Below are 22613 nucleotides of genomic sequence, written 5' to 3'. Positions count from 1 at the left end.
GGGAGAATACGCCATTTTTTAAAAAAACAGTTCTGACATCTTATTTGATCAGTTGACTTTTAAATAAAATATTTAAGACAGTTACAGCACGCAGATGATGGTCTAGTTCATCCCGTATAGAAAATACTGTAGCTTGCATGATTTTGAGGTTTTAGACTCTAATTAGTAGAAACCAACTTTTAAATTAGCAGTTCATTTTCTTGTCTGATAAAATATTGTGTGAATAGTTAATATCTAGGCTAACTTGGTTTTCATTGTTTTCATAGGGCTTGGGGACAGGATGTTTTTGGTACTGAGTATATAACCCTAAGGAATCATCATGTAGAATGGATGAGGGTATGTTTCTCAAATGTTATTCCCAGGAAAAGTAGATTTTCTTTACCGGTGTATTAAGATGAGTGTGTTCCAGTGATACTTCAGTCCATTAGAGTATATTTTGCTGATGCGGTTGTGCATAAGAAGAGCATTATCCTTCCCTGTCGTGATGAAGTTTGGATTTTTTGTGCTGGTTGTTGAGATAGCAACAGCCACAGCCAGTGGCATCTCTGTGGACGGGGTGGGATGGCTGCACATCTTCTCCACACCTTGTCTGATGGCCTCTAAAAATCTTTTAACAGTTGCTGCTGCGGGTCAGGCGCCTGTGAGATGGCCTCTTCCCTGACTCCCAAAACTAGGGCAGGGAGAAGGAATCAGTTTCTACCGGCTACGTTAACTGGTTTCCACCATTTAACCCTGGGATTTTCCCTTGAGTTCTAAAGTGGTGGGTGGGTGTAGCATTAAGGGAAGCAGAGTGACAGAAGTCTAACATGGGTGGCCCAAGTGCCCAACGTGGAGAGAAAAACCACGAAGAAGGGGTGAGCCCTTTCCCCCCTCAGCTCCCACCCCCGATGTGGTCTGTGACAGCTCGTGCAGTTCTGTTTCCTAGAAGACCTTCCAAACGTTATTGATTCGATTCTCATTGGGGAAGCAAGTAGGAGCTTTTATCTGCATCTCCAACCGGCGTGGAATGGCACCTTGGCCGTATTGACCGGCTATGGGATATGCTGGCGGTCACAGTTGTCTTTTACAGAGAAGAGCACCAAGTGACGCTGGTTGTCATTCTAACTCCGCTGTGTGGCAGCGTAAATAGTCCCCTTTCTAACCAACCTGGTGGGAAAAGTCAATATCCCATCAGCAGAGGAGGTAAACACATCAGGAGCTGTGCCCTCTCTCTTCCTCCCCTGCTCTGTCTCACCGCAGCTCTGTAAATGTCTCTCCCCGTCACACATGCATTTGTGTCATTCACATGCACGGGGCCGCCACTGCTCAGGCCGTTGTTGTGTGTTCCCAGACTCCAATAATTAGAACTTTCAAAGTGTCTTTCTCTCCTCGCTTAATGACGCACCCCCCCCCTTCTCACCTCTTTTTCCAACCCCCCACCTTGGGCATTTAAATCCTCTCTACAAAACTTTTTGTTGTTGTTTTTTGGAAGGCAATTGATGTAATTTAGAAAAGGTTGTGGAGAACAAATGTGAATGTGTAGCTAAGGAACAAAAACCTGGAGACCAAGTTTTCATTCTCTGGGTGTTTTATAGACTTCACTATTGCTCTGTTGTTTCTGGGATTTTTTTCTTCTGGTGATTGATATGCAGTCCCTTCCATGTTTCCTTCCCGATACTTTCCTATCCCAGGGCACTGGGCAGCCTCACTCTCCCCAGGCTCCTTGGCACAGGCCAGCATCTGGGGGCCTGCCCATCTCTATCTGGGAGCAGTGACATAGGGTGCAGGGACAGGGGTGCACAGTGAGCCTTGCCGAGCATGGGTTCAGGGTTCTGGCTACCTGGATTTTCATTTCTGCATCCCAGATCTCCAGCTGTATGTCCTGGGGCAAGTGATTTACCCTCCCAGTTTCCTCAGCCATCAAATGGGGAAATGTTTTTTGGAAGAGCCTCTCCAAACACCTCACAGGGTTCCTGAGCAGCTTTGAACAAAAGCTATGTCATCTTAACCATCCCGAGCAGGGCTGGCTCCCCCAGGGCTCACCCCTGTCCCCAAAAGACCAGACCTGGGTGTCTCTGCCTACTGCTCCTTCCAAAGAACCAAGTATGGAGGTCTCAAACTCTGGGGAGGGAAAGGAAGGATCCTCTCTCCAGCTGAGAGTGCCCTTCTCAGAATGGGAAGGCCAGGGGTGAATGGGTAGAAGGAGCAGTGGAAGGGTGGCCGCACATCTCAAATTCACAGGTACACAGTGTGGACAAAGAAGGAAAAAGCAATCTTGCCAGTGGACAGGTGCTCTCCAGACAGCCTAACTCTCGCCTCTTTGAGCAGAGGAGATTTTGTGTAGCAGGGGACGCAGATGGAAGGGACTAGAAGAAGCTGCCTAGGCCCAGCTGATCTGAGGAGTTTGCGCTGGGAGGCTCTGCCTTTCTTTTGAGACAAACTAGTTCCTGCCACATCCGTACTTTGCATGCAGTTGCGTGCGTGTGCTCGACAGCGCCGTGAACCCGGTGTCTGCGAGTGGAGTTCACCTTGCCTGCCGCACATGGCCGTGCACCTGCAGTTCCCATCAGTCGAGGGTGGCCCTGTACCTGGTGAGCTGAGTCACCTAGGTGCTGAGAAGTGGTGGGCAGGGGAAGGAAGAAAGGCTTCTACAGAGGACTCTCAGGTCCCCTCCCCACGGCATGGGACTGGCCCGAGGGGTAGACCAGCCACAGGACCATGAGGACATCTGAGACCTGGAGCTGCGAACAGAACCCACAGCCCCTGCTCTAGTGCTTGAGGAATACTGAATGCTCTTTAAAGAAGCTGCCTCTGAGACTTGTAATCCTTTTATTTTTATTTCTTTTTAGATAAATTGAAGAAGCAGTTTTTTACTCCCAAAGTTCTTCAGGACTATAGAAAGCTCAAGAACACAGCAGAGCAGTTCTTATCGCAAAGTGGCTACTCTGAAGTGAACCTCAGCAGACTCTTCGCTGATTGTGCCGTGCGGTCCTGAGGGATTCCCAGAAGTGGACGCGCGGGGGCAGTAGAAGGGAGCCCTGCACCTGCACCATGGCCCTGGCCCCTTCTCCTGCATTGCTTTCCCTTTGGGACTACATATCATGTTTGTGTGGATGTGGCTTGGGAGGGGGATCGTTAAGGGGGACTGCAAACATATTTAATCTACCAAGCATCAGAGAACAGCAAAACCATCTTCCTCTGACGGTGTATCTTGTGCTATTGAAACACCACCCGGAGAGCTGGCTGCTTCGCATTCAGAACTGGATTTCTAGGGGAGGGGTCAGTGAGGAAGAGCAATTGCAAGCAGCTGGGATGCAACTGGCCCCAGGCTTTGCCCCAGGACCTTCAGCAGAGGTGCCCCCAGAAAGAGGGGTTCATGGAGCCTGGTAGGAGGGCTAACACTTTGCCTTTTCACATGCCAGTTAAACCCAGTCTGAACCCAAGTGCTTCCCAGGCCGCTGGCTCCAGGAGCGGCTGTCCTCTTCAGTCTTTCTGTCATAAAGGTAGCCAAGGGGGGAGAGTTAGAAGCCTTGCACTTACTAGATAGATTAACCAGAGCTTACTTGTGTATTGAATTTCTCCAGAGCCCAACATGCACGTGCACACTGGGCAGCTGTTTTCCACTCACCTTCCTTTTTTATTTCCTCAAGTAGAAAATCTAGGTAAAGGTTTATACAGAAGGGAAGCACGTGTTAGATAACTTGATATCCTGTAACATTTCATTAAAAATGTGTATAAGTTGGGGCGAGGATCATTGTGTTATATTCAGAAAAACTGGGGGAAGGGATGGGGTTAATTGGCCCTGTTGCTAATTTTCTCATTTCTTCAGAACAGTGCCTTTTTGCCAGAAGCCAAACATATTTCAATATAGCCGTCTTCCCTTTCTTACAGTCTTGGTAAGATTATACCAACAAAACATATTTCCCCTTGTACAACTCTGCTATATTTTTTTAAAATAGCTACCTATGGGTTTTCATAAAAGAAACATGTGCTGTGCTTTTTTTTCACTTCAGAATAAAGTTTTCTAAAGTTGCAGTGACTCCTTATCAGGTGCAAAGAGTGGTCTGGAGGGGGCAGCCAGGAGTAAGGGATGACTAGAGACCATATCCCCTTACCACACCTCAGCCCGCTTAGGGCTCTGCTTCGAGATGCTCGGTGTGATGTATGTCCCAGTGTTCTGAGTGGCATTTCCATACCCTTTGGGTCCTTTAAGAGATGAAGTATGGCTTCTCATGTGCTGTGCTGACTTGGACAGCCAAAGAGAGCTAAGCCATGAGCCCAGTGCTGTCTCCTTTTGGAGAGCAAGCCTGATGGCTCCTGGGAGGAAGGCCCCCCACAAAAGAAAAGTCACCTGGCCTGGACCCTAGTGAAGGCTTACTTGTTAAGCAGTGGAGATGACTCCGCCCTATATCTTGCTTTGCCTTCTCTTTTCTTTCCCTCGCCCTCTCCTCCTTTCTCCTCTGTCTCTTATACTCAGGTTCTAAGTAGAAACATTTTGGGTTTATGGCCGTGTCAGTTACTTAATGCCTGGGTACCTCAGGCACTGCGAACTATCAGAAGCTGTAGCACCCAGGCTGCTCTGGGAAACTAAGGAGTAGTGTGGTTTTTCCTTGCTGTTACCATATAGCCTTATAGAGATGGTTCTCTAATGTATGCTTCCTGAGCCCACACCCCCACTTTGCTTTCTGAAGAGAAGGCATGTTTTCTTTGATTTCTGGGACCTGGGGTTATTATGGTAAATACAAATAGAGGGTTATCTTGAACTTGCTCTTCAAGAAACTCCAGGAGACAGAAACAGCTTCTCACTGGCCTGTTTCTTGTGTCTGCATCTAGATTGTAATCACTGTGAGGGCAGGAACCATTTCTGTAGAAACTCCATAGAAAGTCAGACATTTTTTTGATTTGTTTTTGTGTTTTGTTTTATTTTTGGCTGTGCTGCATGGCCTGTGGGATCTTAGTTCCCCGACCAGGGATCGAAGCCTCACCCCCTGCCTTGGAAACATGGAGTCTTAACCACTAGACTGCCAGGAAAGTCCCAAAAGTCAGACATTTCTTAGTACAGTTCCCAAAAAAAGCTAACGCAGTGGTTGATGTTTGCTTATTTAGATCAATAACTCTAGTTTAGTTAAGAGGCTTTTCTGGGAAGCACCTAAGGATTCCAGGACTTTACAGCAAGTTGAAACTGCAACTTTGATTAAGAATTCCAGTGGATCTCTCTGTTGAAAGTTTGGAACATGGCATAATCACTTTTCTCTGAGAAAGGTTTCTACTCCTTGACTTGATAGCACATGGGTAGGATGGGTGCAGAGATGCTGCCCACTTCTTTGTAAGGGGGGGGGGCCTCCCCATATGTCTCCACAGGCTGCCTGGCATGGGTGTTAAGCTCAGGTGATAAAAGTGAATCAGGCCGGTTCACGTTAGAGAGTGACAGGACCTGGTGAACCTGAGTGGGCATGTCCTGTCCAAAGAGGGCAGCAGCTACTCAGCAATTCTGGGAGGGATGGGCCCAGGATGGTCATATGATCTGGTTTGCAAGAGAAGCCAGAAATCTAGATATGCCATAAAGTGTCTTGATTTCTGAGGCTTGGCAACTATTTTTTAAAAATAAAATTCTAAATGCTGCGGGCTAGACTAAACCTCTAGGCTAAATTTTATCCACCCCAGTTGGAAAATAGTGCCCTAAAGGAACCCATCTGAAAGGGGCACCTTTCCTGTTGAATTTAGGGTCTGACTACAACAGGGAGCACATTTATTTTGGTCACAACTTGCTAACTCTCAACTCTCCTTTGTGCAAAGGAGTATAGGGGAGGCTGGAAGTTGAAAATCCTACAAAAGCGTGCTCAGTTAAGATTTTAATTTGTCCAGGAAACAGATGGAGTTTGTCTCGAGACTGTTGCCCAAGACATGGAGGCTAATCAAAGTTCACAGACCGGAGACTGCGAGAGGCTGGTGAAAGGAGATGAATTCTCTGCCCCTCACCACCACCCCCTTCTCCAGCCTATACCTCCTCTTACTTCCAACACACACACAGATGCACCTCAACACGCCTTTTCGACGTATCATTGAAATTAGTTTGGCAGGTAATTCATAGATAAGGAAACTCCAAAAGCAGATTTCCCTATCTTATGTCAGGGATTTATGAAAAACACACTAAGCCCCAAACCCTCCTGTCAGAATCCCCCAAACCTCAATTCAGTTCTCCCATCTCTCATCCCAAACTTTAACCCACCTTGGCTTTCCCTTTCTCTCTCTCTCTCTCTCTCACTGCTCACCTAAATATTTCTTAATTGAACGGTTTGCTGTGGAGCTTCCTTATAGCAGTTTAATAGATTAACTCATCTGAGCCAGCCTCAAATTTCAGATTAAAATTCCTTCATCCCGAAGGCAGCATTATCAGGTTGTTGGAGGCTGTTTTCAAACCTTGGTTTTGAATAGCAGCGGCTCTGCATTAATTTAACCACTAAGCTAATAAGTAGGTTTCGTTTTGTTATGCTAAGCTTTATTGCTTTTCTTTTGATCAGAATGGTGTTGTTGAGCAAAGCAGCAGACAAGGCATTCTTTGATGAGGGAATTAGCGCTCCATTCTTCCTCTATTATTCATAGCACAGTGGAATATGTAAGTACCTGAGGGTGTCAAAGGAGCGCAGGTTCTATTGCAAAGTGCTCGCCTTGTTTCTCTCAATAGCTGACTATGAGATGATAAACCGCTTAATACACTGTGCTAATTGGATGAGAGCAAAAAGAGATGGGAATTAAGGCGAGGCAAAAGGAGAAAGTGCAACCAGCCTTCAATTCACTCTTTCACCACTTTACCAGCACCAAAGGAGGCACAAGCTTTCTATAAGCAGACTAGAGGTTTTGTGCAGAGATAAAATGAACGTGTTAGTGGATTCAAGTAATACACTAATTATTGCACAGTATAAATACCACTACTGGTTTTATAACAGGGAGGTAAACTTCTTTTGAGAGGGTTATAGGATTGCTTGGCAGTGGTGTAGAACCTAATAAGGGCCCAGAGTAATAACCCCCTGGATTAACAAAATTGCTGCTTGTAGAAGTATGATTCAGGCTTTTACGAAGATTTCCGGAGAATGAATAAAAATGACTGAATGACATTTCTTAATGTATAACTGGTAATCGCTCCCTTTTCTTTAAAGGAAAAAAATGTATACTTCAAACTGGACTGTTAATAACGTCCAGGGACAACACGACTTTTTCCTTTGAAAACTGCTTCTCCCCTCCCCACCCCCCAAGTCAGGTAACAGCTTTTCTTCTCCCCGCCCCCCAGCCAGGCTGCCACTGTCACTTAAATACATAAGCAATTGCTCCGTGGAACGGAGGCCCCATTTAAGACCCCCTTCATTCAGACACACTCACTTTTGTATATACACATACACACATGCTCATGTACACATTTTTTTCCTCTGAAAGCAAGCTGAACTAACTCACGTATAATTTCCTCTCGTCTAACATCAGCCCCTTTTCCATTCTAGTGAGATCTTTGCACTCGAGATGATATGAAAAAGAGAAGTACAAATGCCTTGTCTCTTGGCATTACAGATCAAAACCAATAATAATAAATGTTTGCCCCAATGAGGGAGGGGGCGGTAATGGAGAACAAATAGGAAACTGGCCAGGACCGACAGTGGTGACTTTAGCTGAAGACTGAGTTTCAAGTCCCGCCTTCCTAACTGTCCACATTCTGGCCTATGGGTAGCTGGTGACAGAAGAACACTTAGGGGCACCTTCTGAAAATACTCTCCCAACTGCTCCCTTCTTGCCTTGCCTCTCGGGACGCATTCTGGATCTGGCTAGCCTGTCTGAAAATGTAGCAAATTAACGTACCCTTTCCCCCTCATCCGTCCCACAGAGGGTGGGTGGACCAGGCTCTCTCACCCAAAGATGCTGTAGGGGTGGCCCTGGGAAAGCAGGTGGTGGGGCATTCCGGCCTGGGTGTGATAGTGAACAGCCGCGCCGCCCCCCCCCCCCCCATCACAGGGGCTCTCCGGGACTCCCCTGGCTCTGCATGGCCTCTTCGAGGGTGGAAGAGGTTTGCTTAAGGTTGGGAGGGTCAGCCGCTCCCAGCATTGTGACCGCGTTCCCAGATATTGGGGCCAAATTGGGTTGCCATTCATTAATAATGCTCACAATAAGATTAAATCATTCTGGAAAATCTCATAAAATCCCCCTAAGTACGCTCCAGTGGCTCTTTCCAATCCCCATCATTCAGCACTTGGGGAGGTTTGGAAGGAGAAGAAAATTGGTTTCTTTGCTTTTAATGCTGCTTTGAAAAGATACTCAGAGTTTGTCATGCGTGACATGTCACATGTTTAATGTGGACTTGCTGGAAGTCAGGGGGTCTTTAGCGTGTGATATTTATGGGGAATATTAAGTGCAGAATGAGGTCCCTCCAGCTGGGGAAAGTTGAAAGAATAGGAGGCCCAGGATCGGGCTTGTTTGTGGCATCAGAATGACATAGGATTAAGAGTTTGTAAAACAAGGCGAGGGGTTCTCATTGGCCAGTAATAAATGTAATCCCTGGAGGTAATTTCACGCAATTTGCTTCTGCTCCATGGAAGGGTCAAATGAGAAAAAATGACTTAAAAAAGACTTCATTAACAGGAAGAATGGTACTGTTTCTCGTATACCATCCAACTGGCAGCCTGGAGGTGTGTGTGTGTGGGGGGGGGGAGCCCTACCTAAACAATAAGCCAAAATCGACGGAAAATTGATATTGATCACCAAAAAAAAAAAAAAAAGCCCTTTCTCTCACGCCCCTCCTGCACTCCTCCGTCCCCACCCACCCCAAACTCCCCAGTAGCCCTGCCCACCCCAGGAAAGCGGCCTTCACCACAGGAGACCCTGGGGAGTCTGGAGGCTAGAGACACATCTCCGGGAATGTCCTAGAAAGTTCCTGCCGGGCCTGCAAACCCGGAGAAAGGAGTGTGCCGCGGAAGGGCTGAGCGGAGGTAGTTGATGCCTATGCCCTGTGCCCCGGGTCGGGCCCCTGCTTGCGAGCGCCGCCCTCGCAAGCCCAAGGCCGGGGCCAAGTGCGGGTGAGCCACCCGACGGCCAAGGTCCAGGGAGCCCCCTCAGCCCTGAGCCCCGCCAGCGCGCTCCCCAAGGTGTCCGGGGGGCGGGGGCTGCGGCTTTCCCGCGGGGCGGGCGAGCCGAGGACGCCCGGGCCTGAGCGCGGCAGCTGCCGAGCGCGTCGCCCACCCCCCGAGTCGCCGCTGACCTCTGCCTGCCCCCGCACCTGCCCCTCGGCCGCGCACGCCTGCGCCCGGGGCCGCGACAGGACCCGCCCCCCTTCTCAGGGCGCGGCCCGGGAGCGCGCGCGGAGCCCAGCGGGCCCGGCCCGGAGATGCGCCCGCGCCCCCGGCAGCGACCGACTGGCCCGCGGCCTGGCGGGGCGGCGGCACCCGCTCCGAGAGCCGCGCTAGTCACGCCGCGGCAGCAGCCTCCCCCCCCCCCCCGCCTGCCCCTCTCCCCAAAGGTCCGGCGCGCTAATTACTGCAAATTGAAACTAATTAAGCTTCTCTTCCCTTTCCCATCACCCTGGGAGCGTTGGCGAGACCCGGCCCCCGCGGGCGGGCTTACACTGAGCGGTCGCCCGGGGGGCGCAGGCAGGGCCCGGGGGAGGGAGAAGCTACCGTCGTCGCCGGCGCGGGGAGGGGTACGCCCAGGGGGCTGCAGATTGCGAATCTGTTTGGGTCTCCTCGCGAAACCTGAGTTGTTTAGATTTTTTTTTAAGTATATACATTTCCCAATGCCTGGATAAGTGATGTAATGACATTTGTCGAGTTAAGATCTGCCACTTGGATACCCCTCGCTGCCTTTCCATCACTGTTCCTGCGTGTTCTCTCTCTCTCTTTCTCTCTCTCACACACACACCCTCCTCCCCGCGCGTGTACCGAGGAGCCCGCCCCCTCGGAAGCCAGCGCCTGGGCTCCTCGCTCTCGCCATTACCTGTCATCTCGGACTGCGCACTTCCTTGTACGTGGCACTTTCCACGAACAGTTTCCTTCGTTCGGAGCCAAGACTCCCGCTCGCTTCAAATTTCTGTCTTCACCGTCAACAATTCCTGCGGTACACCCACCCAGCCTCAAGCCCACCCAAGCTCCGGGGCCCAGGCCCCCCAGCTCCCGCTGCGACACGACCCGGGAGAGCCGAGATGCGCGTGGAAAGCGCCGCAGCGTCAGCGATCTTAACCTTCGTAGGAAACCCTACGGATCCTTTGAGGATCAGATTCAAACCAGGGGCCTCTGCCAGGAAAACGCGCTTGCAGATAAACCCAGGCGGTGCCGGGGCGCAGGAGCCCACGCCCGGCCTCTGGGGGGCCCCCTTCTACTGTCCCCTCAGAGCCTGTAGAGAGTATTCACACTTCCTTTTGTTAAACATATATTTTTTTTTTATTTTGAGCGTGACACTTCTCCACTAGATAGCAAGGAAAAGTGATAACAATTACACATTACACAAAAGTACTGTACCATTGCCTTTATCTTAAAGGTTTCGGAAGCCTCTACAGTTAATAAGTTAAATAAAGGGCTTGAGTACATAAATATTTGTCTAGGAACCCTACCGTATCTACAACACAGTAAGAATCTACAGGAGGACAAACTTTTACCATACCACGCTGAGTGCAATTGCGTTATAACATTTCAAATATACAAAGCTCTGTTCTTTTTTTTTTTAATAACAATGGTATGTACAGAATCAATAATCACAGTTTGGTGACTTCAACAGTCCATATTCTAGCAGAGTATTTCCCTTTGGTTTGATATAAAAACCTTGGTTGATGTATGATAAAGAAGAGAACAAGAACAAGACGCCCCTTTCCGTTAAGTGCACTGTTAGCTATCTTACAGATTTCGCATTCGCTTCCCCAGGCCGGAGCCGGGGCCCACGCTGGGGAGATCAACTTAGAGCGCCAAAATGCTACTAGGAAAATAAAAAAAAGCTAAGTGGGGTGTCAGGAGGAAGAGAGGTTGGACTTTCAAATTTTTTGACTTCAATGCCAGGTGTCTTAGGGAGAACACCTCCCCGATATTTTCAGTAAAAGAACGGGAGAGAGTGGACGTTCGAGTTGGAGCAAGGTTGGCAGAGGCAGGGGCGGGGGCGGGGGTGGGGGCGGGGGCGGGTGGACAGCCAGCCGAGGAGGTGCCACGTCCGGTAGCGCCGAGGGCTGCCTTGCCCGCGTCCAGGCTGCTGCGAAGGCGGCTGCGCTCTCTCAGTGCCGTCTCGGGAGTGTGCTGGTCCTCTGTTTCCATTTGGTCTTGAGTGGTGCTGAGTGAGGTGACCTTTCCGGGTCGCGCCCGGGGCGCGAGGGTGGAGGGCAGCCTTTAGCACACCTCCTTGCCCGTGCTGGTGCCCGGCAGGATGTTGAGCTGCGTGAGCTGCGCGGCGTGCTCCTTGGCCTTGAGCCTCAGCGCGGCTATGCTGGAGGCGCGTCTGTCTGCGGCCGCCGTGGCCGGGTCGGCCAGCGCGCCCGACGCCACCGCGCCCTCCACGGCCGGCGTGGGCTGTCTCAGGAGCGCGGCCGCGGTCGACGCGCTGGTCAGGGGGGCCATGGTGGAAAAGAGCCTGCAGGGAGAGCAAACAGCGCGGTCACGGCCCCGAGAGCTGCGCGCAGCGCCTCGGGCAGCCTCTCCTGCCGCCTCTCCCTGCTAGAGCAGAGGGTACAGAAGGGCGCAGAGGGACGCCGCCGCTGGGGCGCGGAGTCGCAGGCCCGGGGTGGGCCGCGGGCTGGGGAGTAGCTGGAGCCGCGGGTGGGAGGCTGGGGTGCTCTGAGAGGGTTTACTGGAGCAGGGAACCCGCAGAGGGAAAAAAAGACCGAGGGGCCAGAGCCGGGGCGGAGGCAAGCCCGGAGTCCCAAAACCCCACGGCCCAACTGCGCGGGTTCTGTGCTTTCGTTTAAGAAGGGGGTTGTATTCTTAGACCAGGAGCTCCAATTGCCTGTAATACTATTTGCCAGGAGAGAGCAGAGAGACAAAGAGAAAGAAGAGAGAAAAGGAGGAGGAAAAAAAGAGAGAAAGAAAGGAGAATGTGGGATCAAAACTGATCAAGACCTGTGCTGCACTTTGTACTCTCCCTATAGGGCGGCTTCTCGGCCCGGGGCTCCTTTTACCCTGGAAAAGCCGGTCAGGTTTGCCGGCCTTCCCGCCGCCGCGGCCGCCCTCCCGCGCCAAGCCGAGCTGCCAGTGCCGGCCAAGGACCGCGGGGTGGGGTAGGGGGCGCCCGCCTGTTGATTTCTGCTCGCCACGCGGCTCTAACCCGCCGGCGGCCCCGCGTCCCGGAGCGGCGACACCTTTTCCCCCACCGCCTTCCCTGCGCCCCTGCAGAGTTTAGTCCCAGAGAGCCGCTACCCGCGACCCCTGTGCGGGGCGCACGGCAAAGCCCAAGCCTGGGACTCCAGTGCGCGCCGCCGCCTCCAGGAGGCGCCGGGATTGCCCCGCACGGCGCCCCCTCCCTCTTCGCACTGCAGCGCTGACCTGCAGCTGAGGCCCGAGCCGCCCCTGACCCTCAATACCACCACTCCTACCCCCGCCGCTTCCCCTCAGGGCTTTGGCTCCGGGCCCCCGCAAAGCCAACTCAGGGTTTCCACGATTAGAAATGAGCCCACCTGGGCTCGAGGAGCGCCTCCTGCTTCTCCCAAGCCCACCCTCCACCTTTCGTGCTACCCGCACCGCACCCCTCTTCCAGCCTCTCCAAATCTCGCAGCCCGTACTCCAGCCACGGTTTGCCAGCTTTTACAAGTCACTTGTTGTGAGAAGGGGAAAGGGGAGGGGGGAGGGCGAGGGACAGAGGACTTTAACATTTTTTTCCAGAAAGAATACAGTGTGGCCTGGAGGGGGCGTAACATGCGCTGGTTCCTTTAGGTAAACTGAGTCACTAACTACACTTCAGTGCAACTTTCTGTTTACTTTATTGGTTTGTTACAAGAAACTAATTTTACTGAGTCTTTTTTGAAAATTTTCTCCAAGATGATTTTTTGTTAAGTGGCTGCGCAGTTGGATGAATCTATTATTTCTTTGTTCTCCCAAAGAGAGATCATTGAAGCTGCATTCAGTTTTATTTTCACTGCACTTTCCAACTTAATACATCTCTCTTTTGTTTCTTTGTCTGTGTGATTATACAGACTTTTAATATCATCATTCGATGTTCATTTAAAGAAAGGGAGTTATAATAGATGATGAACTGCCTTTTCTTTCGTTGTCTTGTGCCGCTGTGGGGGTCGGGGATTGCATATATGGGGGTATGGTTGGCAGCGGGTCACTTGAATGACAAGGAAGAGAGAGTCTGAGGAAGAATAAAGAATTCTTTGCGCCCAGAAGGCCCATGGCTCCAGGGCTCCCGTGGGGACCATGGCTGTGTTCCTCTGGCTGCCAGGCTTTGGGGCATGAGAAAGGATTTTTGCAAAACTTGAAAAGTCATTCCGGCTCTGTGGCCTACACCTGTACCCATTTACACACACACCACCTATGGCCTGGGGCTGCTGCTGCCTTCAAATGGTACTTTTACAGCTTTCATTGAACACTCCCAATTTTCACGGTTGCTGTTATTGCCACCGCCTTTCCCTTTGCCTCTCAGTCCCAAGTCATTCCCCTCAAGATCCACATTCTTTAAGGCAAAATTAGAGATTATTGTCTCTGGCTAAATCTCTGAGGTTAAGCCAAAGAGAAAAGATGTGTGTAGTCCCTATATGTCTCCAGCCTCCTCCCTGGACCCCAGCCTCCGTGCGTTTATGAAAGAGACAGACAGACTCCCCGAAGCCGCGTGTTACCTGCCGAACGCAGGGCTGATGAAGGCCGGGTGCCGAAACACGGCGGCTCCGAGAAAAGTGCTCAGGCCCAGCGGCGCCCCGCTGGGCGGCAGGCTGGCCGAGCCTGGAGGCGGAGGTAGGCTCGGGAAGGCGGCGGCGGCGGCGGCGGCAGCGGCCGTCCAGGCCGAGTCGAGCGCGGGGTGGTGCGGGGGGAAGGGGCTGGCGTCCAGGTAAGGGCTGAGCGGGTGGGTGGCCGAGAGCGGCCCGGGGAAGGGCAGACCCGGAGGATGGGTCTGTGCGCCCGCCTTCTCCCGCTTGCGCCACTTTGCCCGTCGGTTCTGGAACCAGACCTGCAAAGCGGAGAGAGGCCGGGGTCGGCGCGGCTCCGGGCCCCCGCCCCCTCCCCCCGCCGCCCCGCAGGCGCTCCGGGCCGTTCCCGCCTCTTCCCCCCGCGCCGCGGGCCCTCCCTCCTTTCCACTGCGGCCCGCGCCCACCTCGTCCCCCTCTGGCCTCAGGTTGTTCGAGGACACGTCTGGGGCCAAAGGGGCAGTGAAAGAGGGCCCAAGTTAAAGCCAGCAGGAAACACAGGTCAAGTGAACCCTTTCCAAGTTTAAGTGGTTTGGTGTGTTTACAGGTGAGGAAACCAAGGTTTAAATGTCTGCGCTGCCATTTGCTTGCTGTGTGTCTTTAAACAGGTCGCTGAAACCTCTCTGAACCTCAGTTTTCTAATCTGTAAAATGGGGATAATGAAACTTTACTCGTAAGTCTGTGATGAGGCATGAGTAAAATAAGGCATGCAGAATTTGGCATTCAGTGGTGACTCTCGGAACCAGGCAACAGCCAAGAGAAGAATGCTTATCAGCTTTCTGCCGCAAATCAGCTATTTTCACCTATTTCAGGTTTACCCGAGAGGTGGCAAAATTCTTGCTCTATGTTGAAAAGGGAATCGGAGAGGAAATTCATTTAATCTTTCCAGAAATATTTATTGAACACCTATGAGCACTACGCTGGGTTCTGGGGCTTGGGGAGAGCTGGGAGGGAGGGAAGACATGCCCACGGTAATTAGCAAACAGGCATACAGCTTAGGGGCCCAGTTCTCCTTGAAATGAAGTGTGGGGTACACAGCCTGCCATCTATCTGCAGGGGCTCTATGCAGGGCCAGGTTCTACAGAGGAAGGCACTGACTGCGTGGACCAGGTATACAGCAATACCTGGACACAGAAACCAGAGTGTGGGATACCTGCAGACTGTGCACATCGTCAGAGCTAACAGGTCCTTTATTTCTTCTGGGGATATGGTTTAAATAGGTTATTTAAATAAGATAGTTCTAGGTCTGTGGGAGGTTTTCAGCACAAGGTATCTTGCTAATTGTTAATAGAAAGCAGTTTTAGTAGAGACCTTTACCTGAAATGTGGCAGCTACCACAGTCTAAAAATAACTCCTAGGAGCATGAAATTATTTTTATGTGACCTGCTCATCACACCCACAGCTGAGAAGATATGCTCCTTCTCCCCTGAAGGCATTAATATTTTTAGGGTTGGGTTTATGCCTGCACACAAGTCTAAAAATTAAGAATGAACTCCAGGGCTATAAGAGTTATATTAAAATATAATGTAAATGATCCCCGAGGAATATGTTTTTAAATTTTTAAGACATTTATGCCTTTCAAATATACACACTGGGGGTTGTCGTTACTAGCACTAGTACCTAGGCTTGGTTTGACTTCTAGACAGCCACCTAGGGCAAGAAAAATCAAGAATCCAAGTCGGTTGATTACATAAAATTCTGCCGAAAGGGGGCCCATCCATAACATTTCACAGCCCTCAAAAAATCTATCTGAGAATTGCCGAAACACTCCAGTGTGGAAATTCAGAGACTTGAAAAAGTAAGACTAGATGGGACCAGGCTGGGTGGGCAGCTTTTGTGTTTCCAAATCTGTCTTGACGAAAATATCTGCCACTCCTCGATGGCAGTGAAAGAAGTAAAGAGGGGCGGGAAGTGGTGGGGTGGGGGCGGGGGGAACAGTGGAGGCAGAATGCCCTCAAAGAACGTGGAAACCTTCTGCAGACAGATCAGCTCTCCCGGCTCAACTGCAATTATCAAGATGTCCCCCTGCAATTCCTCATTATTGAATTAATACCTCTGAGGCCCCCCAAAGGTAAACGAAAGGACTCTAATAATTCATATTCACTTAATTACATCTTCTCCAGTGAATAGGGAGAGAAGAGAAGGGGAGGGGGCGCTCTCTTTCTTTTTAAAAGTTATTTAACTTTCCCACGACTCGTTCCCCCGAGCTGAAAATGCGGAGTTGCTGTCACATCTCTGTTTGACAATGGAGAAATGTGTCAACAGAAAGGAGGGGACAGGCCTCATCATTAGCCCTCTAATGCAAGAAGCTGTTGTGTATTAAATGAGCCATATGGAATTTATTGTGCTTTATCAGCGCTTGATTTTGACTGTAAAGTGATTCACTCAGCTCCTAACCCAGGGACATCTGTTTTCTGTTGGCCGTCGGGGCTGCCCAGTGTTGATCGTCTCTTTGGTTATGAGGCCTGGGTTCGGAAATGCACTCTGGTATGGGGCTGCAAACACCTTTAATAGCATTGCACTCACTCCCTATTAGATCAATGTGGGCTCATTGCTATAAAAAATGGGAAATCAAATAGCATTAGCCAGCTCCTTGTGCGGGCGGAGGGGAAATCAAACAGCATTTTGCCTTCAAATGGCCCTGTTTGTTCTAGCACTAAGTGGGCTTTTATGAAGCCCGATTGGAGACTTAATCGCAGCCAAATACCTGCTTGGAGCTGAGCGGATTTGTCTAACAACCAAATCCATGCTCCATCCCATTATTTCAATCAGGAGAAGTCAGTTCGCAGATTGTTTCCTATGGGCGCTGGGGACCAGGGGGCTTCTGAACTGCAGTCTCAGGGACCCCAAACCCCTCTTCTGATCCTGGACTCCTTCCACAAGGCCCCCAAACCTTGAAACCTTCCCCTTCAACCTCCCAGGTCTTCATATTTTACTATAGTTTTGTGTGTGAGTGTTGGGTTTATCTTTCTGATTATGCTTCTCTTCATTTTATGAAGGGGGTCTCTCAACAACCCCTCAATCCATCAACCCATCTCTCTTCCACTCTCCCTCCAGCCCACTGCCCCTCCCTTCTTCCCTCTATGCAGTGCAGCTCACCTGGACCCGGGCCTCAGTCAAGTCCAGCCTCATGGCCAGTTCCTCCCTATAAGAAAGCAACACACAGGCAGGAGGTCACTGCAGGCTCCAGCAACCCCCTGTCAGCCACCTTTCCCTTGCTGGCAGCCTCCTCCATTAGGGTCTCACCCCAGACACCTGGGCATCACCATCCCTTCAACACTGGAGTGCCTTCTATTTGACTGAAAACGTAAAAACACAGCACACTCCCAGACAGTGGCTCTTATCTATTATATTGTATCATATTATATTTAAGAGTGACAGGGGTGACTTCTTGAGTCTGTAAGTCTCAGATTCTCTCTCACTCTTAAGCCAGAGTTAGACAAGACACACACACACACAGACACACACCCAGAGTGCGTATAGCCTCTTTTGCCCTAACAGTACATGGGAGAACTCAGCACCCAACTAAAAACATTTCTTTCCCCTTCTTGGTTTCTTTCTGCCTTCTTTAAAAAATGTTCTCTCCCCTCTCCTCTCTCTCTCTCTCCTGCTCTCTGCCTTTCCTTCCATCTCTCTCTCTCCCCCGCCTTCCTCCCTCCCTCACCCCCTTAGGTCATACTCCCCATTACCCTCTGGAGATATGTTAAGCTTGTTAAGAGTTCAGTGGGGTAATTTTTCGATTAAACAAAATTCTGTGCACCTCCTGACTCCAGTGCCCACTACAAACCCTGCCCATCTCAGGGGAAGTCAATTTAACTGAAACCCTACCCCATCATTGCAGTTATTACTGCGACAATTAAGGCAAATAGGAAACCATTAAGATGCTGTAAAACGGCTTACGACCTGTTTACCGAAAATATGAGTGCGCCGAGAATAATTGGCTCTCCGCTCACTAATATGAAAGAGAGGGGCCTGCCCCAGCCTGGGATCTGGGTCTGCGCTGCTGTCAGTGCCCCTGGCCCACACCTTAAACTTCAGGATTGGGAGAAAGCCGGTTCACGGGAGAGCTTCCCGCTGCCTCCTGCTACAGTGAACAACAGCAAATCTAAAACCCCAAAACCACACTCGGAGCTGGCGCCCGGCAGGAGCCAAGGGGCTCTAATTAACCCCCTGGGTCCGAAAGAGGTGGGCATGGGGTGGCCAAGAGGAGCTGCCCCTCTTCCTGTACTCTGGTTCCCCTGGAGAAGCTTAAAAAGGGCAGACCTGGGTGCCAAGCGACACCACATCATTTTCCTTTTTTGAATTACACATGTGTGATAAATGCAAAAAGCGGGTCGGCCGGTTAGCTATTTGATAGACACATTATTTAAAATTTTTTCTTTTTTAAAAGATAATGAAGGGACTGGATGACACAGGGGAGGGCCAAGTTTAGCTCAGGGGGATGATCAAGTTTAGTGCCTTTGCCCCGCATCAAATCTACTCTTTGCCGTTTCTGGTTAGGAGACAGTTTGGCAATTCATTGCTATACCAACTACACTCGAGAGTTGGCTCGGGCCTCCTGAGCGCTAAGCGATTTCTCCTCCGGTTCAAAGGGGCGGGCAGCTTTCCCCTGCTACTAAAATGCACATTAAAAAGCCGCACACGTCCCATGCGAAGGTGCTGCTGGAGCTTGACAAGCCCAACGCCCGGCAGACACCCATCTCTTTCTCCCTCCCCGCTGGGGAAAGTTTACCCTGACCCTGGCTCCTCGCCTGGGCCAGACCTTAGCCTTGGGATGGGAGAGGAAGGCCCCCAGCCCGGCCAGCACCCCAGGTACGATGAATAAGCCGGCCTTCAGGAGCCCAGTCATCCCACAGGTATATCTTCCCCCGTGCCCCCCCCCCAAAAAAAAAAAACCACGGGCGAGTGGGAAGTGGAGCGTAACCAGGAGGAACACCTGGGTTGGACAGCCGTCCAAAGAGAAAAATTCCCCCAGCTGTTTCGTCTACTGCCTGCCAGGCTCCCAGCAATCAATGCCCACCCCTGTGAACCCGCGTACATTAAACCAACACTGGGTTTAATGTGTGTGGAAGGAGAGAGGACGGCGATGAGAAGGGAAGATTCTGGCCGGTGCCTCCACAGTTGTATAGATACCAAACACTACCCCGTTTTGACTTCCTTCGGTTATTTCAGGAGTCCTCAAACGACAGAACTTGGATCTTTTTAACGGCCTTCTCCGCAGGCACTGGCAGCTTCACTGCGAACTGCGTAACTGATACCCACCAGGCTCCCAGGGCATCGGGCGGGGATGGCGAACGCACCACACAGCGACCAAAAATAGCCCCTGCTTAGCTCTGGTGGCGAGGGCCGGCAGCGCTTCCTGCGCCTCGCCTGGGACCTGGCCCGGACTTCGGACCGCAGCGCCCAGGGCCCTGAGTGTGTGCGCTGGGGTGCGCACGTCTCCAAGGTGGCGCGTTCGGGCGCCCTTTGGAGAGGCCGTTTCCTTCTCTCTAACTAAAACTTGTAATTTGGAAAAATTAAACTGGAGAGACCTTGGGAAGGGGGGAAAAAAACCCCAACAAACCCTTCCCAGTCTAAATTTAAAGCCCGGAGTAGGGGGGAGAGAGGGAGTAGCTTTTGGTGAACAGGGGTGGGTGCATTGGGAGGGCGCACCTGGGTAGAGTCCAGGAGCGAGGTTCCTGCCTCAGCCCGGGGCCCCTGCTCGCCCACCTTCCCTCTCCCGGACCCGCTCGCACCCTTCGCCGCTGCCGCCGGGCCGACCCCTCGCGCGTACCTGGTGAAGACGTCTGGGTAGTGCGTCTTCTGGAAGGCCCGCTCCAGTTCCTCCAGCTGGTAGCTGGTGAACGTGGTGCGGTAGCGCCGCTGTTTGCGCTTCAGCAGCCCCTCCTCTGAGTCGCTGCCCGCAGACAGGCACACGCTGTCCTCGCCGTCCTTGCCCTCAGCGTCCTCTGGGTGCAGCAGCAGCTCCTCCTTGGGCGACAGCTCCCCGCCCTCGGTGGCCACGGCGGCGGCAGCGGCGGCGGCCACCGCTCCGGTGGCGGCCACGGCGCAGCGCCGCGGTTCCTTGAGCAGCGCGCGGGCGTCGTCCTCCAGCAGCTCCTCCTCGTCGTCTTCCAGCAGCTCCTCTTCCTCGTCCTCGTCCTCTTCTTCCTCCAGCAGCTCCTCCTCCTCGTCCTCGGCGCCCGTGCCGCTACTAGCCGCCGGGGCGCCACCGGGGCCGCCGGCGGCGCCGAGGCGCTCGTCCGGGTGCGCGGCGCCCCCCGGGCCGCCCAGCTCGTCCAGCGCGGGCGGTGGCGGCACGAAGGGCGCCCCGTTCTCGCGGTACGACTTGCTGCGGCTGATGCTCACCTGCGGCGCCTGGCTGATCTTGAGCGTGTCCCAGGCCGCGGCGGCCGCGGCGGCGGCGGCCACGGCGGCCCCCGCGCTGTCCGGCCGTTCCCCGGACCGGGCGGTCGGCGGCGGCGGCGGCGGAGGGGCCTCCCCACGCGGACCCGCCGTGGCCGTGGCCGCCGCGGCCGCCGCGGCCGCCGCGGCCGCCGCCGCCGCTGCGGCGCCCTGGAGGAGGCGGCCCCCGCCCGGGCCATACAGGCGCCGCAGCTTGGGCGGCAGGTGCAGCTCGGCCTCGAACGGGGCGCTGCTGCCCTTGGGGGAGCCTGCGGGCAAGGGAGAGCGGTCAGCGCGCCGGCCAGCAGGGCGTCCGCGCCAGAGTCGCCGCCCGGGCCGGCCCGCCGCCGCTCCCTCCGCGCCTAGGCCCCGGCGCGCGCGGTCCCCCCCCACCCCCGACACACACACCACCAGACTCCGAGCCCTTCTCCTCCGTCCCCAGTTTTCTTGCTTTTTCTTTTTCGTTACCTCTTTCTCTCTTTCCCTTTCTCATGTTTCCTTCTTTTTTCCTTCTCTCCTCCTCCGTACTTCCTTTCCCTCTCCCATTCCTCCTCTTATTTCCTTTCTTCCTTCCTTTACGTCTTTCTCTCTCTCCTCGCCCTTGCTTTCATTTTTAATTCTTTTTCTTTCTCTCTCTCTCCGTTTCCTCATCATTCTTTCCCCATCTTTCTCCTCTCCCTCTCCTTCCTTTCTCTTTTCGTGCCCCCACCCCCTCCCTCCTTTATTCCTTTCTTTTTCTTTCCCCTTGCTCTCTCTCTCACTTTTTGCCTTCCCATTTCGGGGCAGGGGGGAATCTGCAAACATTCAGCAACTTTAAAAAAATCACCACCACCCTGAAAACTTTGCGCCCGACCTCTGCCCTTGGCTCTGCCTCGCAGCGGGGGCTGGCGAAAGGGGCCGCTGCCGGCCGGCGCTCCCCGCGGGGGAGGGAGGAGCGGCCCAGTGGCCCTGAGTTCGGGCCTTGCCCCAACTGCCCCCAGCGGGAGGGGGCGGGGGCTCCTCGCACAGAAAAATCGTCCTGGAGAAAATGGGTTCGGAAAGGCCTGGGTGGGGGCGTAAGGGGGTGCAATAGGCACAGGCCTTTCCTTCTCCTCGAGGAAGCGCCTGGCACAGGTGCCACTGCAGGCTAAAAAAAGAAAAGGAAAAAGTCAGTTTTATTTTAAACGCCCCCTTCTCCGCTGTCCGCTCCTGTCTTCCAAGTGGCGCTGCGGCTGGACCGCTGGTTTATGGATTTTAAAAGAAATCAACAATTCTTTCCCTGCGACACCTTTGCAGCCAGCTCAAGGCGAAACTTGAGTGTAACAGGTTCGGGGCAAAACGACAGTTGTTCTGAAATTTTTAATTTTAGGAAAAAATAAGAGCTTTTAAACATCTCAACTCCGTTTTAAAAAAATAACATAGCAGAGAAAAAAACAGCACCCAGAAGCCGCACATTTCATACACTTCAAATACAATAAGGAGCATTTGGGGAATCCCAAGGAGATGTTTTCTGCAAAGCTTGGGTTTAAAAGGTCACAAGTTATCTACAATTTAAAAAAAGAAGAAAAAAGCAGAACACCGCGTATAAAGAAAACTCCCAAAGAGGAAAGGCCAAGGCTCACTCGGCCTGGGGTCCCCATCATAGCTTTTGGGGTTCTTGTCTTCACCAAGTTGTTACAAGAGTCCACCCGGCACCTGCTGTTTCTGGCCTGTCGCCCCTCTTCAGAGCACCCCAGAGCCATCAAAGGGGGCATTTAAACGACCTAAGGATCAACACCGAGAACCTAATGGCCCTCGAAGCGAAGGTTGGTCTCTGCTTTTTCTGGAAGCAGAGAGGGAGGGAGAGACATCCCCTGGCGAGATGTTTATCGCTCTTTGAGGCACCAGGCCTCAGAGTTGTTCCCTCTTTTTCCTCCGTCTCCAGTTGGACAACCGCAGGCCCCTGGCCCGGAACATCACACATCCAAACCAGTGCCCAGCACCCTTTTTAGGTGCCCGACAAGCACAGCCTTACCTTGCACGGCCTTTTCCTGGTCGGTGCGGCTGGCTAGCGGGGCAGGCAAGCTCTGCGCGGCTCCCAGCAGCCGCATTTTGCACGGGCTCCTCCGGCCCAAGATGCTGTCGATGCAGTAAGAGGAGAGCAAAGTTGGAGATTTACTTTTGCACTCGGGCCTCTCGGAGCAGCCCTCTTCCTGGTACTGATTGCTCATGGCTGGGGTTTTTTCCCTGGGCGCAGAGAAGCGGGCCGCTGGCTGCCTCTCGGGGCGGGTGGGATGGATGGGTGTGTGTTGGGGGGTGGGGTTAGATGGCTGGTTATAATGGATATTATTGCGATCTCTGGGCCTCTCTGCCTCGCTCGGTCGCTGGCTGCTGGCTCCCGCCCTGCCCACGGCCGGAGCTCGCCCTCTCCGCGCTCAGGACA

The 22613-nt window shown here is 52.6% G+C and overlaps 2 protein-coding genes and 1 long non-coding RNA gene across 6 annotated transcripts in view; 1 reads left to right on the top strand and 2 right to left on the bottom strand.

The window, feature by feature from the left end:
• The window catches only part of POLA1 (DNA polymerase alpha 1, catalytic subunit), a 288927-nt gene extending 284924 nt beyond the window's left edge, over positions 1-4003 (top strand). For all 3 annotated transcript variants that reach the window (XM_057718415.1, XM_057718416.1, XM_057718413.1), the window contains one exon: positions 2829-4003. In XM_057718415.1, coding sequence (XP_057574398.1) covers positions 2829-2974 — 146 coding nt within the window. In that variant the 3' untranslated portion in view covers positions 2975-4003. The remainder of the gene's footprint in view (positions 1-2828) is intronic.
• The window catches only part of LOC130841846 (uncharacterized), a 53643-nt gene extending 43517 nt beyond the window's left edge, over positions 1-10126 (bottom strand). For both annotated transcript variants that reach the window (XR_009050297.1, XR_009050298.1), the window contains exon 1: positions 9949-10126. This is a non-coding gene — a long non-coding RNA (uncharacterized LOC130841846). The remainder of the gene's footprint in view (positions 1-9948) is intronic.
• A 1195-nt stretch (positions 10127-11321) lies between these two features.
• ARX (aristaless related homeobox) lies at positions 11322-22401 on the bottom strand. The gene is made up of 5 exons (XM_057719227.1): positions 22206-22401; positions 19602-20481; positions 16928-16973; positions 13763-14091; positions 11322-11562 (listed from the first exon to the last, which is right to left on the bottom strand). The coding sequence occupies exons 1-5, from the start codon at positions 22399-22401 to the stop codon at positions 11322-11324; spliced, it is 1692 nt and encodes a 563-aa protein (XP_057575210.1).
• Positions 22402-22613: the final 212 nt, after the last annotated feature.

The sequence above is a fragment of the Hippopotamus amphibius genome, chromosome X (assembly GCF_030028045.1).
Source record: "Hippopotamus amphibius kiboko isolate mHipAmp2 chromosome X, mHipAmp2.hap2, whole genome shotgun sequence".
Classification (NCBI taxonomy): Eukaryota; Metazoa; Chordata; class Mammalia; order Artiodactyla; family Hippopotamidae; genus Hippopotamus; species Hippopotamus amphibius.
This window is presented reverse-complemented; position numbering and strand designations above follow the sequence as displayed.